This window comes from Dreissena polymorpha, chromosome 9 (assembly GCF_020536995.1).
Source record: "Dreissena polymorpha isolate Duluth1 chromosome 9, UMN_Dpol_1.0, whole genome shotgun sequence".
In the NCBI taxonomy this organism is placed as follows: Eukaryota; Metazoa; Mollusca; class Bivalvia; order Myida; family Dreissenidae; genus Dreissena; species Dreissena polymorpha.
In genome coordinates, this window is record NC_068363.1 from 6,085,849 (window position 1) to 6,110,097 (window position 24,249).

Below are 24,249 nucleotides of genomic sequence, written 5' to 3' on the forward strand. Positions count from 1 at the left end.
CCCATATCACAAATACTGGAGAAGAGGTAAAAGTAGTTCCCCATTCTTTACTTTTACACAAATCATTGAAAGAGTTGATTACAGTACAATTTTACAATTATAAATAACCATTTTTATACAAGCAAATATTAAGTTTATAGACCAAATTGTGTTTTAATGTTTCAGTATAAAAGACGACATATTTAGAAGGTTCGACATATAATTAAACTCAGTTATTAACTGATTAACATGCTTACATTACCAAAATATGTATTTCATAGTTTCACTTTCAGTTTCGCGAAAAGTACTGTTGGCTAAAATGGCGTATCTTATTTTAAATAAAAACTAGTTGGTATCTTAAATTCTATGTACAAGTCTATATTGAAACCGCTGTAAATTGGTATTCCGTGTAATACGAAAAGGCACATCAAATATATGTCGCCATGCGTTTGTTTATATATTATTAAAAACGTTAAAGCATGTATCTATACAAACTGGTGAAGATAGGTTTGAACCTATTGTGTTGACCAAGATAGACCATAGGCTTGTTGGGATAAACGGCTTCATAAAGCTTGTGTCATAAGAGCTTCTGAGCTTCACGTATCTCGTCACCGCGTTAATCATTCCTATGAAAAATAAGTAGTTTTGATGAAGATGGGAGTTAATACTTTGCAAAAATCACCATAACTGTAAAAGGTTAAATATTCAGTGATGTGCATCAAATTCTTAACACAATTAATGCTCTTTTCAAACCATGATTTAAACAACACACCTTTGCTACCAATTGTTATGTCTGGGTTATACAAGATTTGATTTTGAAGTAAAAGCTGATGTGTAAATGGTTCTTTTCTACAAAGTTCAACAAAAGATTTCAACGTATCTTTTCCAAATTCAGTTTGTATCTAGTTAATTAAAATTTTACGATAGTCGCAGTTGTATAATTTTTGAAAATCAATCATAGTATTAACACTATTTTTCCATGTTCCATTTCCAACCAATTCTACGGATCCATGCGCACTTCGGAGATGTTACAAAGGCAAACGGATATATCATCTTTATATCACCTTATGTATATTCTTTTATTACAATACGTTTGCTAATTTGAGGTTTGCCAATCTAAACACAATTATTTAATAGTTCATCGATCTCTGAGATGATTTAACACCGGTAATGCTCAAGTTTACATTAATTGAATTATTCCTATTGTGTCTGACTTTTTTTTATTGTTATCTTTGTTCTCAATATATTATGCACATTACTACCAGTTTTGTACATACCGTATCATTTAATACTTTGCTGTGAGAATTAATTTTTGTGAAAAATGCAAAAATGTATATATTTATTCCATAAATCAACGTTTCTATTAAAATGGTGACGGTTGTTGTTTGTATGTATGTTTTTCCAGACCAAGATAGACAATTTCCCCCCACTCCCAACACAAAGTGTTTTAATTTAAAGCTTTCACCGACAGTGTTAACTACCCCAAATTCCGCGTCGACACAGACATATTATATAATAAGATAGCGATTTGGTGTTCTTGAGCGGAAAAAAAACGTATTATATAGCTAATTTGTTTGCTATTAAACTTAAAACCCTTAAATGCATGGTTAAGGTTACAGAGTAAACCATGTTTTAAGCAAAAAAATTAGACGCAAATTCATCGTAAACCTTTTAGCATGAGCTGAAATTGAAAAAAAACGCAAAATTGTTCTAAAGCACACTGTTTCATAAAGACGAACATGTGTGCATAGTTATTTTGAAATCATTATGTTAAAAAAATATATTTCTGTTTTATTCTGCTATTTCTCATACATTTGAACAGTGCGTTTAATGTAAATTAACTGTTCAGCTTATACATGTTCTTGGTTGACTTATTGTGGTTACATTTTTGGAAAGTGAAATTAGCGTAAAATGTCAAACAAGAAGTAAATGCACAGAGATTATGGATAAAGCTATTAACTGCTGTACATTTTCATAACGCAATTGCCAATGAGGGGTTCTTTCAAACTTCAGTTACTAGTGATATCTGATCTGAATAACTTCATAACCAAGTTCGTTTTATTTGCATCATTGAAATCGTGAAGGAGGTGCTTCTTAAGTCCAAGATTGCATATGAATCCCCGTTGGTAATTGAGTTGTATTTACTTAATCGGTTAATCTTATTATAACACAGATCAGTTTTAATTTATGTTCATAAAACCTATTTAATTGAAATTCAAATAAATGTTGTCTGATTACATGTAATCACTGCTAAATGCTGAAATATTGAACGCGAATGCTTTGTTGAACGTTTAGCAGACAACATAATTCACAGCTGATTGTCAGTATTTATCAGAAATTACAAAAGATATACCACAAAACGGTATATGTATGTGCCGGTTACAAATCAGGCATGTTCAACCTTACATGTAAGTTAAATTAATTAATAAAGAAGATTTTATAGTGCAATATATTTTATAGTTCCCTTTTCATGCAGTTAAGAAATAATTTTTCTTCGCACACGGTCGTCGACGCACATACTGAAATTCACATTTCGTTATTCGCACATAAAACCGACTCTTATTTTTGGTGCTTATCCAAAACCTTTTTTTATATTCCAGTTTGAGTTTTCGATCATTCTTACACAACCATATTTCTTATAGTGGAATTTACATAAACCTGTAATTAAAATAAAAACGTCAAAATGCGGAGGTGATGGAGAAAAGCTTCAACGCTCTGGAAAATCTGACTTATCATTTTCATGTTACCTATTACAACGTGTAAGTATGTTTTTAAATTTTATCCCATTTTCACCGCGACATTGACGGTATAACACGTTGTGGAATATACTTGCTTGTATTCAACACTGTGGAATATACCTGTCGCGTGCACGGACTACTTTTCAAATGACGTCATGCGATATGCGCTAAAATTAGGTCGATATTGTTTGGTTCATTGATCGAATTTTAAGGCCACCCATTGGAAGAAAATGTGCATATTTTGCAGAAATATATATATATATATGACATATTCACCAAAAGAAATGTTGAAATAAAATATAAAATAACACGATTTTTGTTTTGTTATTTTTTAGTTATATTTACTTTACCACTGAATGATTTTTCATAACAAAAACAAAGTCGACAAAACTTAAGCTTCAAAATTATACGACCTTCAACCTTTAAATTTAGTCATATGATATAATTTTTCGCCATCCGTATAATGAATCAGCTGATTGATGGCGTCATAGAATGACATACTAATTGCGTCATTTTCCCCATTTTTTTTTGACGATTTATTATAAACGCGTCTTATTTCATATGTTTTCTACGTGTACTGTATGTCGACATATCTGAATTGTCAATTGATCACATTTTCCTTATTTCGTGTAATGTGCATTGTTTGTAACCAATGCATATACTTTTGACATTTAACTTAAAAATTAAGAATGTACAACAAGCCATACACATATCGCACAATTCATGAATAATCTGCTATGTTTGCTTTCCTATTTAATTCATGTTAGGCATAGAGCTGTGTAAAGTATAAGATGGTAAAAATAGCACCACACTGGAATTGGGAACGTCCCATTTTGTACACGGGTATTTTTTACTCATTTATCTGTTGTGAACTGGAATGTTTTCCATTCTTTGTGTATTTATACATTAAATTATTTTCTCGTACAATAAGAGTATTTACCATAGATAAATAAAACATTGTGCAAGTTTAAACATAATTATGTTTGTATGCAGAAATCTGCAAATGCAACCGAGTTTACCAACGGCTATAATTAGATAAACTGCTCCGGTTCATTTGAACAGCAGTAATGTAGAGTACATGACGTAGCGTGTGACGAAGAAGAAAGTTTATTGAGTTCATAAACTCATTTGTATAAAGTGATAGAATGGCATAAGGGTCTTTATTTAACTATGCAAAAATAATTATTAAAGACCCTAGATGCAAAATCGTCAATCATTGAGTTAAATGGATTATTAGATGGATTTTAAAGGATAATTAAAGGTAAGATACTAGTTCTTACGTGTTTTGATTTTTGTTTGTACTTTTGTCGTTCCCTGTTCTCGGGGAAATGATTTTAACATGGGCGCCATTGATGCATCGGATCACACACGGCATACCCATAACATTATATAAAAAACACGTTCTGCGCGTCCTTAAATTCGTCGTCCGAAGTCGGAAAACGTATTGCCCTGTATATTAAGTCAAATAAAGTTACTCTGTTTACTCGTTAAAATTGTCAAGGTCGTCGATAGCTAAAGAAACTTCAGCGTACAGTTTATATAGTATTGACAGACCTGTACAAAGTCGCGCCAGTCAAAAATCATAAAAAGCGACATTTAAAGTTATGGTAGCCAGAACTAGGTCGTCGATGGTGTACATGTATGTTGACATCGACAGCATTTTGTCAGGAGCGATCGCCGCCATATTGGATTTTGATCATTTTCTTTCGAATAATAGTAAAGTAAAATCTTCTTTTCGCGGTCGTAATGTGTTAAAATTCGCATTCTGCGTAAAATTGACTCGAGGCATATGGTGATATTTTTACTTGTTTTACAGTTTGTGTGTAAATTTTTTAAAGACTATTTTGCGTACCAGAACAAATACATGTATATCACTACGCATGGTTACATTTGTTAGATTTTAAGCGCTTTTATGACTGTATTAAAATTATTGTTAAGGTTATTAGATCTATTTATGTTAAATGTCACGTTGAAAAAATCAAATGGGATAAATAGAATACTAGGATTAGCGTTGAATACAGAGAAGTTTATGTTGCTCGGCTCGAACACCGAAAGCGCTCGCCAAGGCTCGCGCTTCCGGCGTTCTAAGCCTCGCAATATAAACTTCTCTGTATTCAACGCTAACCTAGTATTCTATATATATTTAGACGATATATGTCAGTATGTCTGAGTTCGCGGCATGTAGTCTCGACTTGGTTCCAGTCTCACATAAATTGATGTTTTCATTCAGTTGTAAACACTTTGTTAGAAATATATTTAACATAATTTGAAGTAGAGAGTGTTGATGAATTAATTAACACGTATCTCACAGTATTTTTTTTCCGTTCAACATATTTTATTCTCCTCGTCAGTAGGTCTGTGAGGGTCTTAGGCATCCCACTCCATACCGTACATAGTGCACATGTAATATTTGCATAATATAGCACATTTTACACATTTAACAATAGCTTTTACATAGCAATATAAACATTATATTTTTAATACAGTTAACAATACAATACCTCTACAAGTCCCATATCACAAATACTGGATAAGAGGTAAAAGTAGTTCCCATTCTTTACTTTAAAACGAATCATTAAAATGTTGATTTTATTTAGTAAATGACAATGCAAGGACAAGTATGATTTTGCAGCTTTCAGAGTGAGTCTAGTTTTGTTCCTTTAAGAAACAAATATTTAGTTTAAAGACCCATTTGTGTTTGAATGTCTCAGTATAACGGAAGATATATTTAGAGGGTTCGACAGATGATTACATTCAGAAAACAATTCAGTTATTAACTGATTGGCATGCTTACATTCTTAAAATATGTACTGAATAGATTCTCATTAAGTTTCACAAAAAGTACAGTCGGCTGAAGTGGCATATCATATTTTAAATAAAAACGTGTTGAACCTTAAATTCTATGTACAATTCTATATTGAAACCATTGTAAACTTGTATCCCGTGTAATACGATAAGGCATATCAAAAATAGGTCGCCATTCTTTTGTTTTAATAAAATTAAAATGTTCAACCATTTATCAATACACACTGGTGAAGACTCGTTTTTGGAAATTATTTCATACAGAACCTAGTGTGTGGACCAAGATAGGCCATAAGCTAGTGGGGATAAACAGCTTCATAAAGCTTGTTTCAGAAGAGCTTATGAGCTTCATGTATCTTGTCACTGCGTTCATCATTTCTAGAAAAAATAAGTAGTTTGGGTGTAAGTTATACTTTGCAAAAATCCTTATAACTGTAAAAGCTTTAAAATTCAGTACTGTTTATCGAATCCCTAACAGAACCAATGCCCTTGTGAAACCAGGATTTAATAAACACACTTTTGCTACCAATTGTTATGTGCGGGTTATAGAAGATTGGATTTTGAAGTAAAAGCTGATTGTTAAATGATTCTTTTCTACTAAGTCCAACACATGATTTCAATGTATCTTTTCCAAATTCATTTATTATCTTGTTAACTAAGTTTTCATGATAGTGACAGTTGTATACCTGTTTGAAAATCAATCATAGTATTTACACTATTTTTCCATGTTTCATTTCCAACCAATTCTACGGATCCATGAGCACCTCGGAGATGTTACAAAGGCAAACAGATATATCATCTTTATATCACCTTGTGTATATTCTTTTATTACAATATTTTTGCTACATTTTGGTTTACCATTCCACACAAAATTAAAAAACAGTTTGATCTCTACTTACACGTTAGGTGGTGGATTAGGCAATTTAACAAAGAGGTGATTTAACACCGGTAATGTTAAAGTTTTAAAGTGGGACTGCACGATTTTGTTAATATTTATAAATTTATAAAACTTGTGTAAACAAATGATTATACATATATTTCAATATAAATTAAAATAAAAGTTAAGAAGAACATGTGTCGAAAAATACGAAATAAGCCAGATATTAAATTCTGAAATCCAAAATGTATTTTATGCATGTACGATGTGAATTTAAATTTAATTTTACGGATCGTTTTAATTTCCTGCAATGATATCGATTCAAACGACACACGAACACCTACTCCGATCCTAATAAAAAAGAACGCTTCGGTTATTGTAGGAAAATATGCACGAAATATCTTCGTAACAGTCGGCTCATGGCGCTTATTTGTCTTTGCTGCATTTTATGAATTCGTCTTCAATGTATAATTTGCCTTGCCTATTTTGTGCTAGTGTAACAGATTTTTATCAATATATTACAATTTAGCACACATAAAAATCGTGCAGTCTCACTTTAATTACCTAAATTAATCCTATCAGTGTTGATGCAGAAAACCTAGCATAAAGGGTAACAAAAAGTGGAAAAACAAAATGCATGACATTAAAAATAATATTTCTGAATAAGACAAAGGTCAACAATCCAAATATAAAAAGTGAAGCAAAGTACAGCCAAGAGTTAATCATGTTAAAAACGCAATACCCTAAACAGGGAGAAATGGCTTGATATTCCAAATAACACTGTGATGTAAATACGTTAACAAAATATCACACGCAGAAAACACACACTTTTCGATACATAAAGAGAGGTCTAACAAAAACTGGGAACGAAAGCTGATATATTTATTTTAAATACATAACTTAAAAATGTACCGTTTAAATAAAAACACAAAGAGGACATCACTGTAGGATGTTGTTATTTTATGGCTACCGCAGGGGCTGTTGTACACTGGGATTTAGGGTCAAACGTTGGCTTCGTATTCATCGGTCGAACCACGTTCAGGCTTGCTAAGCTTGCAGTTGAGCCTCCCTTTCGTGCATTAATCCTATGGACATAAATACCCGCTCTTTAATAATAAGCACGAAATGCGATGTTTTACGCGTTTTATTTTATTACTGTCTTTATTTAAAATGATTTTCTCTATTGTATTTAGAAACAGTCCGAATTGTTTACAACAATTTTACTCTGACTGTCAGATTATTCGCGAATAAAATAAACGTTTAATGTATTGTGGAATAAAGGTTTTGATGTTTATTTGATTAATCAGGCTTTATGATTTCTTGAATACTAACTGCACTTATAAATCGAATAAAAACTACCTTTTATTATGTCTCCATACTAACACTCCGACGACGGCACAGGCGCAAGCTACACCAAGTAATACCGGAAGTAAAACGATTTCAAGCTGAAGGTCTGTACTCTTCTCTGCGAATGTTTGAAAAACCAATCATCACTTATTAAAACAAAATACTAATACAAACTACTAGAAAATGTAAAGTTTGAGGAACGTTAAAATTGACGGATCAGTTGTTGTTTTGTTTATTTAGTTTAGTCTTTTTGTATTTATCAGTATACCCCTGCAGTAAGATAACAGTATTTACATTTAATTCTTATTCTTTTAATATAATTAAATTAAAAAAGTCGGACTATGCTGCTTAGTGATAAGGATATAAAACAATGTTCGGACCGAAATAGGTTTGGTCATTTGATTAATGTGCTACCAGTTATATTCATTGGTGTACATTGGCCTGCGACTCGAAGAGCCAATACAGGTAGGGTATATGTTCAACATAATATTGTTCAGTCTTGTGCATTCATACCAGAAGGATTGGCACCTTTTGTGCTGTCTTCTGTCTCTTCATTTGCATTAACGGTGGTGTACTCAGATGGTCTGCCTTCGGTATCGTCGAATTCCTTCCCTTGATGACGATAGCAGCACACATAAACAAATGCACATATTAAAACGATTAAAATTGTACACAAAACATACAAATTGCTCAATTACATTCATATGAAAACACATAATCGCTTACCCAATACCGTCACGAAAGCTTCGTCAAAAGAATAATTCGCTACCAGATTTCCTGCAACACAATGGTACGATCCACCGTCGTCGATGTTTGCTTTTGATATGGTCAATGTCATCGAATGTTGATCTGATATAATATGTGTGTCCTTATACCACCAAAACGTGGGTGTCGGGTCACCTGTTACATTACACACAAGAGATAATTGCTGTCCAGTATTTACAGTAAGGTTTTGCAGTGGCCCAAGCATTTCCGGAGCTCTTGAACAAAAGACACATAGTTCTTTCATTTGTCGCAAAGTTGCTAATAAAGTAATTGCCATTGAATCAACATCTTCAGTAGCATGGGAACTGTTGCCAACTAAAAGAAGAAAGGTATCTTCAAATTTCGATATTCTGTCAATGCTTTCAGTCTGGTTTGTTATATTTACAGCCATAAACTGTTCGTACAAGGCGGCGATGGCGTAGTGAGCACAATCCAGAAAAGAAACGCACGTGTCGTTATCAAAATATTCCAAGGTTACGTTGTTCATAGCAGCAATCCATTGGTTCACAAAAAATAGTTTATTAGCACTCTCAGCTTCGTCTGCAAGAAACGTGCTAGCTTCATCAGCAAAAGAAGCTATATTTTCCAAGAGTGGATCTGTTGACACATTTCCTTTCGCGTTTTCTATTGCTTCATCCAATGTAGAAGAACTTATATTAAAATCTTTCAGTGCAACTTCAGGGTCAACGCCAATGGTTTCAAGCGTGAGATTGTCCGAAAGTGTTTGTAGATTAATTGTTTTCATAGTTTCCTGAAGGAAGCTGAGATTTCGAATTGTAGAGGCAGTTTCATTAACCATCTGGGACAGAGTTTCTGTAGTATCATACAAAAAAGACATTATTCTTGTGAATAATTTACATTTTTCTGCGTATATTTGTTTTCTCAAAGTATACTCATCAACATTATCCGAAGTGTTATTTACATTTTTATTAAAAATTGATTTTAATGTATCATTTGAAATCATGTCGAAATCCAAATCGTCCTTGTTTGTTTCGCGTGCTCCTCGCATGACGATGTACATTCCATTGAGCGTGGTATCTCGTACCTCTCTACGTTTTCGTCCTGATATAATATTACCAAGAGCTGCGAGGATCATTTCAATGGTACTTTTTGCAGCGTTCCAGATACTCTGGAGGGGATCGTTAAAGTTTATTTTAATGCCCACAGGAATAAATCCGGTCATAAATGCGTTTATTTCGCACTGAACGTCGAAGACAGGTAAATCACGTGTAGATAGCTCAATTTCAAATCGACAGTTTTTCACATCAATCAACGATTGCAAACCGTACTTAAGGACGAAATTCAATGCCATGATTCCGAGTTTAACAACTGCTTTGATTGCTTCTAGAGCAAGTTTAGCACCTTCAAGAACTATTTTTGCGGCCTCCAATCCAATTTGAGCAATGCTGAGAGCTCCCTCGGCAATATCGAGAACAACTCGAGATTTATCGACAATTACCTGTGCAACAGACACGGCAATCTTCGCTGCATCGAGAATAAGCATCGGTATACTCAGGGCCAGCTGGGCTATTTCTAAAGCAATGTATGCTATTCCACGCAATATGTAACAACCAATGTTGGCCGCTACACAAAATGGGTCAGGAAAAGAAAACATGCAACTTGTGAACCAGCAACATGGGATTTTAAATCTGCTCCAAAAAAAGTGTACCGTACATAGGCCACACTTAATACCTGGAACACAAATTTGTGCGCATGTCCTGATCTTACAAAGTCGATCGACATTGCGTTGTGCTATTTCTAACGCATCAATCGCATTTTGAAAAGGTCTTTTCGCTTCCTCAAGTTTGACCTTTGCAATGTCCATCGCTCGGACAGCATTATCAAAATGAACGTTAGCAGATCTCACAACTGCCTTTTTATCTTCTAGCCAGTTTTGTGCAGCAGATAAACTTCTTTGAGCCGACGTAAATGCCCCCTGTACGTCACTTATACGTTTATCCGCCTCGTCCGCGATGTACTCCGTATATCTCATAAGAGACGATAAGTAGCTGTCTGAGAAATCGCCATCGCCATCAGCATCCGCTATAAATCGTCCTTTAACATTAAGCGATACATCTACAAGAATTGGTAAATTATTCTCGAAAAGACTAAGCCGTCGTTCAAATGATACTACCAATTGGGCTTTAAATGCATTCCAAATTTTACCTTCTAAATATACGAATACACCGTTATTCAAAATGTAAGTATCAACACGGCGCTGAAAGCCAAATAAGGATGCTTCCATGCGAATAATAAATGCAAAATTGTTATTATCAAGACTAATTGCTAACCCTACAACTGCACCCTTTCCAATAAAAAAATATCGACCAAACTTTTCCGGATAGCCCACAACTCCAATGATTCGAATAGCTCTCTCATTCTTCAAGATATTTTGAGCAAATTCAAATCGATCACAATGGGACAGTTTTGAACCTGAAGAATATACAAATTCAATGTCCAATCCCAACAACTTTAATCCAAACACTTCAATATCTCCATAAAACTTAAATCCAAATCCTTTGTTTTTTGTGACAATTTCCCCAGCACTATTTAACATTCTATCGACAATCTTTGAAAAGCGTGTTCGAATATCATTGATGGTTGTCAAAAACACATTAGTTAAATTGTGTTTGGCTAATATATGTGTTTCATTTATAGATGCCATAAAATGAAGCGTATCGTTTTCTAGTGTGTCCAATCCTCTATTCCAAATAGCACTAAGAACTTGAGATGTTTGTGACAATACATTTATATCAAGAGTGGGTGGTGATTTGACATCTTCAACGAGATTTGTGACTGCGGAAATCAACTGTTGGGCTGACTGTGTGACACGGGTAAGATATATCACCGATTCACGAGAGAGTGAAGCCGCATACTCGAATGCTATTGTTACTGCTCGATTCACAAACAGTTCTGCGATGCGTTGCAACTCCACAATTTCATTTAAAATGTTAATCTTATCAACATTTGTGATTTTTCTGTTCGGATCACTTAACACGAAGGCATGGACTCGCGTGTTAACTTTAAGATTAAGCATGTTCAGTATTTTTATTCTTGAAAACGGATTTGATGATACCCGAACATTAAGGAACAGTCCAGGTGGATTAGCATGGGGTCCACACCAAATACGTTCCGTCATACCTACAAAACATAAACTGAATAATGTAAATATTAAGTTATGAATTGTTTTATGAGATATTATTGATTTCATTTTAATTTTTAATTAACCCTTTGCCACTCAGATACGTTTTTTGACGCAAGTGTAGTTCCTTAGAAAGTTACATTTAATTAAAGACCTTTCTTACTATATTCAAGTTTAAAGGCTTCATGTCAAACCCTGAGATACTGATGGGCAGCATCTTTCTTCTAAGGGGGAAAGGTTTAAAGGTAATTTTGTTTTGCAACAGCATGTACAAGAAATACCTCCCAACGATCCATAGATGCTGACATCACCAGAAAGTTCGATTTGTAAAGGGTCTCCAAATATTGTCAAGTCGAAGTTCAAAGTGGACGACGCGGTCAGCTGCGCCCAAAAGTTCCACTCATTCAAGAATATACTTTGAAGAATCTATAAACATTATAATAGACTTAAATAATAAATAATATTTAATTATATGTCATTGGCTCATGGATAAAGACAACCACATAGTGTTAATGATAACAAGTAGGACTAAACATGCAAACTTCTAACTTACACTTGCAGGACTTGGTACAGCCAGATACACGTTTGCCTTGCTTTTTGCTTTTAATAATCCAAATTGAACTAAAGCTTCCCCTGCTAACCAGAAATTGGCGGATCGTTGTATCCTATTCAATGAAAAAAATACAAAAATCAATATAATACTACATTTATTTAACATTAACATTCATTACAGACGTTCAAATGTCACAGTTCATACTCACGGGTAGGTAAACAACTCGTCACCACCTCTCCAAAAGTCGACATTAGTTTCCCAGTTTACGGGCATGGTTTTATCTAATGATATTCCTATCCCGATCGGACGTATCTCTAATCCCAATGTTTGATTTAATGCGGTAAATATGCTGACATTTTCAAAAATATCTCTCGATGCTTCGGGTAAAACAATGAACATTGTACTTCCACCGTTTTGGCATATATCTGCTATAAAACAATACTTGCGGTTAGCCAGAGGATTAGGAAGTGAAATATCTTGACCATAGATGTCAACAGAAAACCCGTGGCCTAAATGTAGCACAGTGTAAACTCTGTTTGCAATCAATGGTGCACCCTTGCAAATTCCAGAATTAATTTCTCCGGCTGTTTGTATTTCAGTTCTCAGATCATTAATGCCTATTACTGCGTTTCCCGTTTCTCTAAATTGTATCCAAGGTGGTAACAGTGGCCGAATATTATTATAAAACGTTCTTGTGAAAGCATGAGCTTGTATAATATCCTGTATGTCCCGAGGTGTGATTTCGAAGTTCCAACAGTGTTCTTCTCTCATAACTCCAGTCCTAATCCCATCGTTTGGTGAGTATTGAAGAGATCCGGACAAAATCCGCCCAGACATTAGGTCAACATGAATGCCGGTAATCGACAAAGGTAAAACCAACAAGTCCACTTCAACGAATGTGATTCCAAATGTAAAAGCGATATTGCTGTTGCTTTTGTATTTGTACCAAAACGATGTTGATGACAAAAGTATGGTACCTCCGTCGTTACATTTTGACAACATTATAGTAGAGCAGCCATGTGGTAGAAGTCGCCGTCTGAGATCGTGTTTTGAAAAGAAATTTTGCGGCGAATGGTCATTTCCTCCTGAAATGGCAGTTAAATTTTAACAAAACTTGATGCACACATTCTGCAGATGATTTTCGTTTGTTCCGGTAAGTTTTTTTTTTCTATTTTGAGATTGCTATACACACGGCTCATCAAAATTACAGCTCTTATGTCAATGTCTTATCTATAGAACACACGTATTTCATAATTTCATTAAAATTCAACATTCCATCGAAAAAACAATATTAATTTGATTATAAAATAAGGTTTTAAACGACCTTTACTGTTTTGTTAACGAACAAAAGTGTCTTTCTGGTAAAACTTCCTTGGCAATTTTATTAACATATACACTAGTATATCAGAAAGCAGAATTGATCAAATATCTAAAATTGAAGCAAACAATATTCGAATACTGCCGTTAATATTCAAATTTGATACTTATAATTACCTGAACACGAGAACCCCTCTGGTTGCAAAGTTTTATTTCCGCTACAGTCACAGTAATATGATCCTACTGTGTTAATGCACGTATCTTCACAGCCGCCATTGAGATAGCCAGCACATTCGTTTACGTCTAAAACAAAAAAAAAACGCGATACATATTACACGTATCGATTAAACAGGAATCCTTAGACACAGTAAGTAAGTATCATGTAAAACCACGGCTTAAAGGTATTCTGTATTATTATATACCAATTATGCATTTTACATGTATCTGCGCCTTTGAAAAACCTACGTATTTAGCAACTCTTTTTATTTAATATACATTTCTTGTTTTCATTACATTCGTAGTTGAAATGACCATAATGATAAAAAATAATACACACGTGAATTTGATGTTTTCATGAGTTTAAATAACACTATAACTTGTGTTACCTAAATTACAATGTTGTCCCGTAAAACCAGCCATACATGCACACGTATACGACCCGACGTTGTCAATACATATTCCTCCATTTTCACAAATAACGCCTTTGCAATCATTGATATCTGAAAATAACTTACCAATAATAATACCTGGACATTTTCATAAGTTTTGTTGACATATAATATACATTGCCTGAAAACTTTCATAGTCCTAAGGTTCGGACGTCCTTTAACCACTTGAAGCCTCGTTAGCAATTTGATATTTTAATGTTTTATGTTATGCATTTTGTCTGATGTTTTGCGTGCCTCTTGACGCCAAACCCCACCCCCACCAATCAAAACGATTTAAATGTTTGCATAGACCGCTCCAAGGCCATGACTCTAGTTGAAATGGTTTGTTTTTGTGTATTCATATTATGTCATTTTGGCCATGTGGTAAAATTCCACGAAAAAATAATTCTCTGCTGGTGAAAATATATTTTCGTTCTTTCTGTTGCAGTTGTAGCAAATATATTCATATTTAAGTGTAAAAGCTATTGTATTGTAGACCATACAACACGTTATAATTTTAGATTTTATACAAACAATTAAATAGGTTTTTTATGTAGTGAAATATTGCCAATAATGTCGACATGCAAATACTAGGAGGCATTATATCCATAACACTCAATTAACGTTGAAAATCAATCAGAATGGATATATACCTATGCACTTCTCTCCATTTGAATCCAACACAAATCCGTTTCCGCATTTACAACTGAAGCTGCCTGGTGTGTTAATGCAGATATCAGAACAACTAGATGTACCCGACTGGCACTCATCAATGTCTAAAATAAAACAAATTCCAATTAACGAATTACTATCTTCACCAACAACATTTAAAGTATATCGTTTTTATATTTGAAATAAACGGGAAGTCAAATTAGTCGCGTTATGTGTGTTAAATTTGAAATGAAGTATACAAATATTTCAAGTAGACTAAGGGTTGTTCTCGATCAGAATTTGCGTCCACTTATTAACTTTATTGATGAATATGCATTGCCATCCAAAACAGAAAATAAAATGCACAGTCTACTAGCAATTGGCGAAGCACGCCAAAATGCAATAACACATAATAACACTATGACGCTAAAAAATCTCAAAGACTGACCGATACATTGTTTGTTGTTTGTTAACAGTTGAAATCCCGATGGACAGCTACATTGGTACGAGCCTGGTGTGTTCTTGCAAATATGGGAACAATATCCATTCGAAACGGAACATTCATTTGTGTCTAGAACATAACATACGGTATTCTATTATTGCAAAAAAATTGAAACTTCATCGTTAGGATATATAAGCGAAACTGTAAAAAGTACACTTTATCAAAATTAGTATAAAAGCAAAGAACTTCAATTTCACCGTTATTTCTCTTTTATTTTATTCAATATAATACAAACAATATATACATGTATATGATCATACAACAAAGTGATTGTTCAAAGCAATGAAGTTCAGACATGTTATACAAGATATGCTAATATATATACTTTTTTTTTGGTTTCCTTAAGATTAAAAAACAACACACAAAAAACAAAAAAAAACTGGGTTAATATGTTTTTTCTTTGGTTGTTTGTGATAGGTGTTTTTTTTAAAGAGAAAAGAAAAGAACAACAGAAGAATAGTTATAAAAATGATGAATTGTATAAAGTGGGAAGAAAGCATACTGGACTTGTGTGTTTTGTTGTGTATTCACAATGATCTTATAAGATTGAAAAAAAATTATACACACATAGTTTAGAAAGATAAACTAACATTAGAGTGAAATGTATATAAGTGGACAAACATTATGAGAATTTAATCCGATTCCATTTTTGTTCAAAGATTTGTAATGTGTCATTACTGAGGGCTATTTCTTACTCAATCTGGATTATTAGTTTAAGACTATGGACAAAACAATTAAAATTTGGTACTTGTATTTGTACTTCATGTTAAAGATAAAATATTCCATCAATATAAAAATAAAATTAACAATATTATTACAGTCTATTGATTTCAATGAGTAAACTCCGAAACTTACATTAAAGAAAGATAGTTTAACGTTTGGTTGATGTTGTTCAAGAAAAGATACTAATTGATTCCAAATGGGCTGGATGTGTTTGCACTCCCCAAAAAGATGTCCTATAGTTTCGATGTTTTCACCGCAGAAATCATACAGATTTGAGTTAGATAATTTGCATTAAAAGAGATATTTATTTGTAGATATAATTCTATGAATGTATTTATATTGAAAATTTTTCAGTGTGCTTTCAATAGTTGCTTTATATGGCATGGTAAATATGTGTTTCCAATTAAGTTCATGTTCTCCGAAAAGGACTTGACATTTATTTTGGGTTTTGGAGTTTTCTGTAAGGTTTTTAATAAGTAGTGTGTAAAATATTTTATTCGTTTTGTTTTTTCTTACAAGTATGTTTTCTACGAATGTCGTTTGAGTACATGATGTATTATTTGTATTGATTTCAGAATTAATATGTATGGGTATGCTTTTGATTAGTGTGTAGTACTTCAGAAAATTATTTGAAGGTATTCCGTATATGTAGCAAATATCATCAAAAGAGTAGAAATCCTTAATTCTGTAGTCATATAATTGGTCGACATATTTAATGCTTCGTTCAAACCAATCTTTATAGAACAACGTCTTATTGTTTGAAGTTATGTCTTTATTGTTCCATAAAATAGTTTTACTGCTGGTTTGGGTTTCTAGGTTATGAGTGACATCACTCCATGCTGATAGAACATCAGACAGAAATATGTTTTCGTTTTCAATTTCATGTAAGATAGTATTGCTGAGTAAGAGTAAGGAGTCACCATATTTCTTTAGGATTTTCTGGTAGAACAATTTCCATTTACTCGTATTGGTATTATCTAGGTATCTTTTAACCCAGCTGCATTTGATTGCATTCAAGAATGAGTCAATGTTCGTGATTGGATACCTCCATTTTGTACAGATTGAATTAACTGAGTTCGTTTTATTTTATCAGGCATACAGTCCCATAGGAAATTAAATATTGCTGATTTTATATCGTTAATAACATCACTTGGTGGATTTGGAAGAACTGTTAATACATAAATTAATTTAGGAAGTGCAAACGTTTTCAATACTGTGTTTTTTCCGATTAGTGTAAGTTAACGGTGATGCCATGATTTTAAGCAGTTTTTAAAATTTTGTAATTTGGGTAGTATGTTTTTAAAAACTGTATCCTTTTCATTATTTGTGAAAGTAATTCCTAACGTTGTGGCTTCATCGGATGTCCAATTAAATTTCATTTCTTTTTTATATTGGACATTACTTTGTTTTTATTTACCTACTCGTAGCACAGTACATTTACTTTTGTTTAGTATAAGACCACCATTTTTTTTTGCAATTTTAAACACGTTTTAAATCGTCCTACCATAGCACGACCTTTTATCGGCTTGTAAAATATATCCAGGGTCACAGGAACAAGAAAAGGAACCCCCGATGTTATTGCATACATGTGGGCAACCACCATTTTCTGACAGGCATTCGTCAATGTCTAAAATGCAATTGTTGACTTGTTAGAATAATAGTAACACATGTCGTCTTCAGCATCAACTACGTATAATTCATGCGCACCCCACTCTCTTGAAAATAAATATATATAAAATTCATTTCTTATAAACAAACTTGTTTCCATTAAAATACGCTTTATAACCGGAGACACTGTAAACGTCAAATACATTTAATGTATCTTCTGCTTTAAAATAACTTTCAAAAAGGTGAGGTATTTGTCTATGCTATAAACATAAACATATGAGCCTTGCTCTGTGAAAAGGTGGTTTAATGAATCTGCATAAAGTGTCATCCCATATTAGCCTGTGCAGTCCGCACAGGCTAATCAGGTACAACACTTTCCGCTTTTATGATTTTGGTCGTTTCAAGAAAGTCTCTTCTTAGCAAAAATCAAGTTTTTGCGGAAAGTGTCATCCCTGATTAGCCTGTGCTAAGGCAAATCTGGGACGACACTTTACGCACATGCATTTAACACCTTTTTCACACAGCACGGTCCGAATGTTTACCTCTGCATGTCCTGGCGTCCGAATTCAGCACATATCCTGCGCGGCACGAACAGCTGAATGAGCCGGGGGTATTTACACAGGCATGATCACATCTTGCACTCCCTTCAGCGCATTCGTCGATTTCTTAAATGAACACATACATGTAGAACGACTTTCTTCGTCATAGTTGACCAATGAAAAATAAATAATTTTAATTAAATATTAATCAAAACGATGCGCGAACATGGTGGGACAATGTTCTTTCATTATTTTGGTAATACTTTGTGTGATAGTATTAAAGCAATATGATTACTTGTTTTTTGCTCAATTATTAACTTCAACCGTTGTGAAATTACCTAAGCAGGAATATCCATTAGCATTGAGACGGTAACCGAATCTGCAAACGCATTTCGTAAGGCCTCCTTGGCCTCCTTCCAAGACGCATGTGTGGTCACACATCCCGTTTCTGTCACTGCATGGTATTCTGCCTATATGATGAAATTTTGAACTCTACTAATGTTCAAGAATCAAAATATTTGCTACATTGTATTTGTCTTTTGGAAACCATCAATCTATCCTATGGTACACTTAGGCTTAAATAATATTTTGACATGTATACTCTTGATTTTTACAAACAAGCACATGACACACTGAATGTTTGGTCTTACTTAACGAAGCGATCGAAATACCATTTAGCTAAATCAACGCGAAACATTATTGTATTGCTTAATAACATCTATATTTTGTTTTAATTTTGCTTTGTTTTAAAGCGGTGAGCGTTTAGTCCAATATTTATGGAAATCATAATTTTATATTATAAACATAATTATTATTTGTATTACCCTTTTGACACCAGAAACAAAATATTTACTCTGTCTTATCGTGGGACAGAAAGTTGTTATTTGGACGCTCTACTGATTTTGTTTGCTATTGAGTAATAAAATTACAATTTCAGTCGAAAGGCCATACATCGAAACCTTACGAGAAATGGCATCGCATCTTTTGTTGAATCTCATAATTAAGATTTTAGAGGATTGGGTACGGCAGGCCGCAATATTAATTACTACTCTGGTATGTCGAAACTCCTTTACGTATTTTGTTCCATTAAATAGTGTGTATAAATGAAAATACGTATGATTTTATTTCTAATATAAAACAAGTAAACATTCTTACACACGTGTTAAGAAAACAATACGTGAGTGTATTGTGGTTTTACTTTATTTCTCAACAATTTCTCTATAGCCTACTATAATAAAATATATAGCAGATATCATAATAAATAGGAATGTTGTTTCAAACTTCGTTGATAATTAATATTGTGAAAAATCAGTTTTGCAAATATCGTAATATCGCGAGACAATTAAATTGCATTAACATTATAATAATTATTATTATTTTTAGTAGTAGTAGTGGTAGTGGTAGTGGTATTAATATAATAATAACAATAATAATAATAATAATAATAGTAATAATAATAATAATAATAATAATAATAATAATAATAATAATAATAATAATAATAATAATAATAATAATAATAATTATTATTATTATTATTATTATTATTATTATTACTATTATTATTATTATTATTATTATTATTATTATTATTATTATTATTATTATTATTATTATTATTATTATTATTATTGTTATTATTATTATTATTATTAAAAGAAGTAGTAGTGGTAGCAGTATTAGCAGAAGTAGTAGTAATAGTAGTAGTAGTAGTTATAGTAGTAGTAGTCGTAGTAGTAGTAGTAGTAGTAGTAGTAGTAGTAGTAGTGGTAGAAGTAGTAGTAGTAGTTGTTGTAGTATTAGTAGCAGTAGTAGTAGTAGTAGTAGTAGTAGTAGTAGTAGTAGTAGTAGTAGTAGTAGTAGTAGTAGTAGTAGTAGTAGTAGTAGTAGTAGTAGTAGTAGTAGAAGTAGTAGTAGTAGTTGTAGTAGTAAGAGTAGTAGTAGTAGTAGTAGTAGTAGTAGTAGTAGTAGTAGTAGTAGTAGTAGTAGTAGTAGTAGTAGTAGTAGTAGTAGTTGTAGTAGTAGTAGTAGTAGTAGTAGTAGTAGTAGTAGTAGTAGTAGTAGTAGTTAGTAGTAGTAGTAGTAGTAGTAGTAGTAGTAGTAGTAGTAGTAGTAGTAGTAGTAGTAGTAGTAGTAGTCGTAGTAGTAGTAGTAGTAGTAGTAGTAGTAGTAGTAGTAGTAGTAGTAGTAGTAGTAGTAGTAGTAGTAGTAGTAGTAGTAGTAGTAGTAGTAGTAGTAGTAGTAGTAGTATAAATGCAGTGCAGTGGGCGCCAAAGTGTAGGCTGCCAAAATTTGTGCTCTCATATTTCGGCTTATTTTGAGAATACCAGTGACAGGAAAAATGTGATTTTTGTCAGTGATATTCATTAATGTTTGACGGATGCAATACTTAATTTATCTTTAAAAAAAGATATGCTCAAAGTAGAATATAAGTAGAAACTATTTGATCTGTGTTAATATTTTGGGAATATTTTATCAACGGATTAATATTTTTCCTGTGGTGAACTCTTTCTCAACGGATTAATATTTTACCTGTGGTGATCACTTTCTAAACGGATTAACATACTTGCAATCACAATGTGTCTGATTAGATATAATAGGGACCAATATTTGGATTTATCTGCAGTGTCGAGAAATCATGCAATACCAAACAAAGGAACGTTAACCATTTTAAAGCAATACAATCTTTTAAAATATAGAGGTACCCGAGGCGGTAGAGATCAAGAGTTACGTGTATGGGACACAAATAGTGGAGTAAATTTAAATAATCTACAAAGATTACCATCACAAATTACAACTGTAACATCTTTGAAAAGACACAACACACAAAACATTTCAGATGCAAACGTAAACAACCTCTCATACCCCAAGAAATGCAATACACTAAATGGTCTAAACGAAAAAATATCTTGCCTTACATTGAACTGTCATTCTGTTGTCAGAAACAAAGATGTTTTGATTGGTCAATATCTGAGAAAGGAAAAAATCGACTTTGCCGTATTCACAGAAACCTGGTTCTCAGATGAAAAGCAACACAAAATAGATACCTCAGACTTAAATCAAAATGGTTATACAATGAGTACTGTAAATCGTTCAAATAGAACAGGCGGCGAAGTGGCTTTAACTTGTCGGACTGGGGTTACTGTACGAAAAGTGTCAAGTAGTAATACCCGGACATTTGAACATGGTATATGGCAACTGATTCTCAAAAACATTACAATTAATGTAATTGGCGTTTACAGACCACAATCATTAAGGACTGAACATCAATTTTTAACAGAATTTTTCGAATTTATGGAGGACATTGTTCCCAACTATTCAAATCTTATGATTCTTGGAGATTTCAACTTGCATGTTAACAAAACTAACAATGTTGTGACTGAATTTAAGAATTCTCTTGTAGCAATGGGTTTGGAACAACATGTTAATTTCAGCACACACACAGAGGGAAATACACTCGACCTAGTAATCTCTGAGGCTACAAATGGTATTGAAATCAATTCGTGTGAACCAGGCCCTTTCTTTTCGGACCATTGTGTAGTTAAAGTCGTTACCAAAGTACAAAAAGAAAAAATCAAGAGTCAAACAATAAAATTTCGAAATTTTAAAAACATAGACCACTCAGCATTTACTAACGACCTCAATGAAATGTCAATTACAGCAGACAAAGTAGACACTTTTGTAGAGCAATTTGAAGATGAAATCTGTAAAATTCTTGATAAACACGCTCCATACATTGAGAAAAACAAAATATGTCGTGCACCAAAACCATGGTTTAATGAAAACATTCTTGAACTAAAACGTAAAACACGCAAACTGGAACGCATGTGGAGAAAATACAAACAACCAGACCAATATGAACTTGTCAAAAATGCCAGAAATAAATACACTTTCGAGTTGAATGCAGAGAAGCAACGATCGCTTAGTCAAAAAGTAATTGATTTTCACGGAGATTCTAAAAAACTCTACAAGTTTGTATCAGAATTAACAGGAAAAATACTGATAACCCTATGCCGGAAGGTGAAAGCGACACCGCGATAGCTGAAAATTTTGCCGATCACTTCCTGGATGAAATTAACAAAATTCGAGATGCCCTTGCAAGTTTCGAAAAATTCACACCCGATCACACGGAAGTGCCATGTTTCGGTATGTTCGAGGAGCTTACCCAAGATGAAGTGAAAACGACCATCAATCATCTTCAAACAAAATCATGCGAACTAGATGCATTGCCAACAAGAGTACTAAAATCATTTTTAAACGAGTTACTACCGTTCGTGACAAAATTGGTTAATCTCTCTCTGAGTCAAGGAGTTTTTCCTTCAAAATTTAAACAGGCAATAGTAAGACCACTTCTTAAGAAAATTGGACTAGACCTGAGTTATGCCAACTATAGACCAGTGAGCAACTTATCATTTCTATCGAAAGTGATTAAAAAGGCTGATCTGTTTAGACTCAATATACACGTAAATGAAAACAATCTCCTTCCAAAAAATCAGTCAGCCTACAGACAATGCCATTCTTGTGAATCTGCTTTACTTAGACTAGTCAATTATATACTCGAAGGTATGGAAGAACAAGAGGTTACAGCACTTATCGCCATTGATTTGAGCGCTGCCTTCGATACAGTCGATCATGACATTCTACTAGACGTGTTGCAAAAACAATACGGTGCATGTGGCACGGCACTAAACTGGATAGACTCGTATCTTCGTCCAAGAAGCTGTCGCATAAGTGTTAATTCAGCTTTATCGGCGGCACGTTCTTTGGAGTGTAGTGTCCCCCAGGGTAGTTGTCTTGGTCCATGGCTCTACCTAACGTACGCTGGAACACTGTTTGATGTCGTTCCTCCCTACATCACAGTCTACGGTTTTGCAGACGACCACACCGCAAACAAGCGATTCAAACCTACATCTTCTTGTGTTGAAAGAACTGCCATTCAAGAACTTGAAAGTTGTGCACTCGTTATTAACAACTGGATGAACGAGAATAAACTGAAAATGAACGCATCAAAAACGGAATTCATCATGTTCGGTAGTAGACCCCAATTAAATAAATGTCAATCTAATGAAATAGATATTGCTGGTGACACTGTTAAAGCAGAAAACTGCATACGGTATTTGGGTGCATATTTAGACGAAACACTAAATTTTAAAGAACACATCAAAATTAAGTGCCGTACAGCCATGTACAACTACCTTAAAATCAAAAACATAAGGAAATACTTAACAAAAGAAACAACAGAAATTCTCGTTTTGTCTTTGGTAATATCCCATCTAGATTATTGTAATTTCATCTTGTATGGAACAGCTCAATGCGAAATAAACAAAATGCAACGTATCCAAAACATGTGTGCCAAATTGGTACTCGGCCGACAGAAATATGACAGTTCAAAAGATGCCTTGTATGAACTACACTGGCTTCCAGTAAAGGCTAGGATAACATTCAAATTACTGAACTTCATGTATAATTGTTCTGTTGGTAACGCGCCGAAAAACCTTGCAGAACTTTTAAAAGAAAAAGTACCAGCACGTAACCTACGATCTACCGTCTCGTATGACGGATGTTATGATGTGAAACGCACAAAGAGAAAAACTTTCATGGACAGGAGTTTCGGAGTTGTTGGTCCGAAACTGTGGAATGACCTTCCATCAAGCATCCGGACTTCCGCATCAATAAACATTTTCAAAAGGAATTTGAAAACATTTCTCTTTAGAGACTTTTACGACCTATTTTAATTGGAATACCTGTGATTTAAAAAAATAATCGAGACTCAGTTGTACGGGCTTATTGTTCACTAGGACTCATAGGACCAAGCAATTAAAGAATTGTGCGGGCTTCTTTGCTCGAAAAGGATATTTATTGTACAAGTGACTGGTAACCAAGAATTATTAGGGCTTCTTTGCTCAATGATTGAATTACATCAACCAGCTGCCTTTTAGTCATGCTTAGGCCTTCTAGTTGTGTCTTATAGTCACACTGTAATTTTAACCTTCAAGTTGTGTCTTGTAGTCAAACTTGGTCAGTCTATTTGTGACTTGTAGTCACGATAGTTCAAATAA

The 24,249-nt window shown here is 33.5% G+C and overlaps 3 protein-coding genes across 3 annotated transcripts in view; 1 reads left to right on the plus strand and 2 right to left on the minus strand.

Moving 5' to 3' along the window:
- Positions 1 to 5,669: 5,669 nt before the first annotated feature.
- LOC127845858 (uncharacterized) lies at positions 5,670 to 9,381 on the minus strand. The gene is made up of 4 exons (XM_052377026.1): positions 8,470 to 9,381; positions 8,257 to 8,355; positions 7,756 to 7,861; positions 5,670 to 7,481 (listed from the first exon to the last, which is right to left on the minus strand). The coding sequence occupies exons 1-4, from the start codon at positions 9,344 to 9,346 to the stop codon at positions 7,352 to 7,354; spliced, it is 1,212 nt and encodes a 403-aa protein (XP_052232986.1). The 5' UTR covers positions 9,347 to 9,381; the 3' UTR covers positions 5,670 to 7,351.
- An 812-nt stretch (positions 9,382 to 10,193) lies between these two features.
- LOC127844708 (uncharacterized) lies at positions 10,194 to 13,009 on the minus strand. The gene is made up of 5 exons (XM_052375135.1): positions 12,412 to 13,009; positions 12,204 to 12,315; positions 11,932 to 12,076; positions 10,842 to 10,941; positions 10,194 to 10,200 (listed from the first exon to the last, which is right to left on the minus strand). The coding sequence occupies exons 1-5, from the start codon at positions 12,972 to 12,974 to the stop codon at positions 10,194 to 10,196; spliced, it is 927 nt and encodes a 308-aa protein (XP_052231095.1). The 5' UTR covers positions 12,975 to 13,009.
- A 6,988-nt stretch (positions 13,010 to 19,997) lies between these two features.
- Positions 19,998 to 24,249, plus strand: part of LOC127843679 (uncharacterized protein DDB_G0271670-like) — a gene marked incomplete at both ends in the record, with an annotated part of 5,625 nt that continues 1,373 nt past the window's right edge. The window contains one exon of the mRNA XM_052373393.1: positions 19,998 to 20,260. Within this exon, the coding sequence (XP_052229353.1) occupies positions 19,998 to 20,260 (263 nt within the window). The remainder of the gene's footprint in view (positions 20,261 to 24,249) is intronic.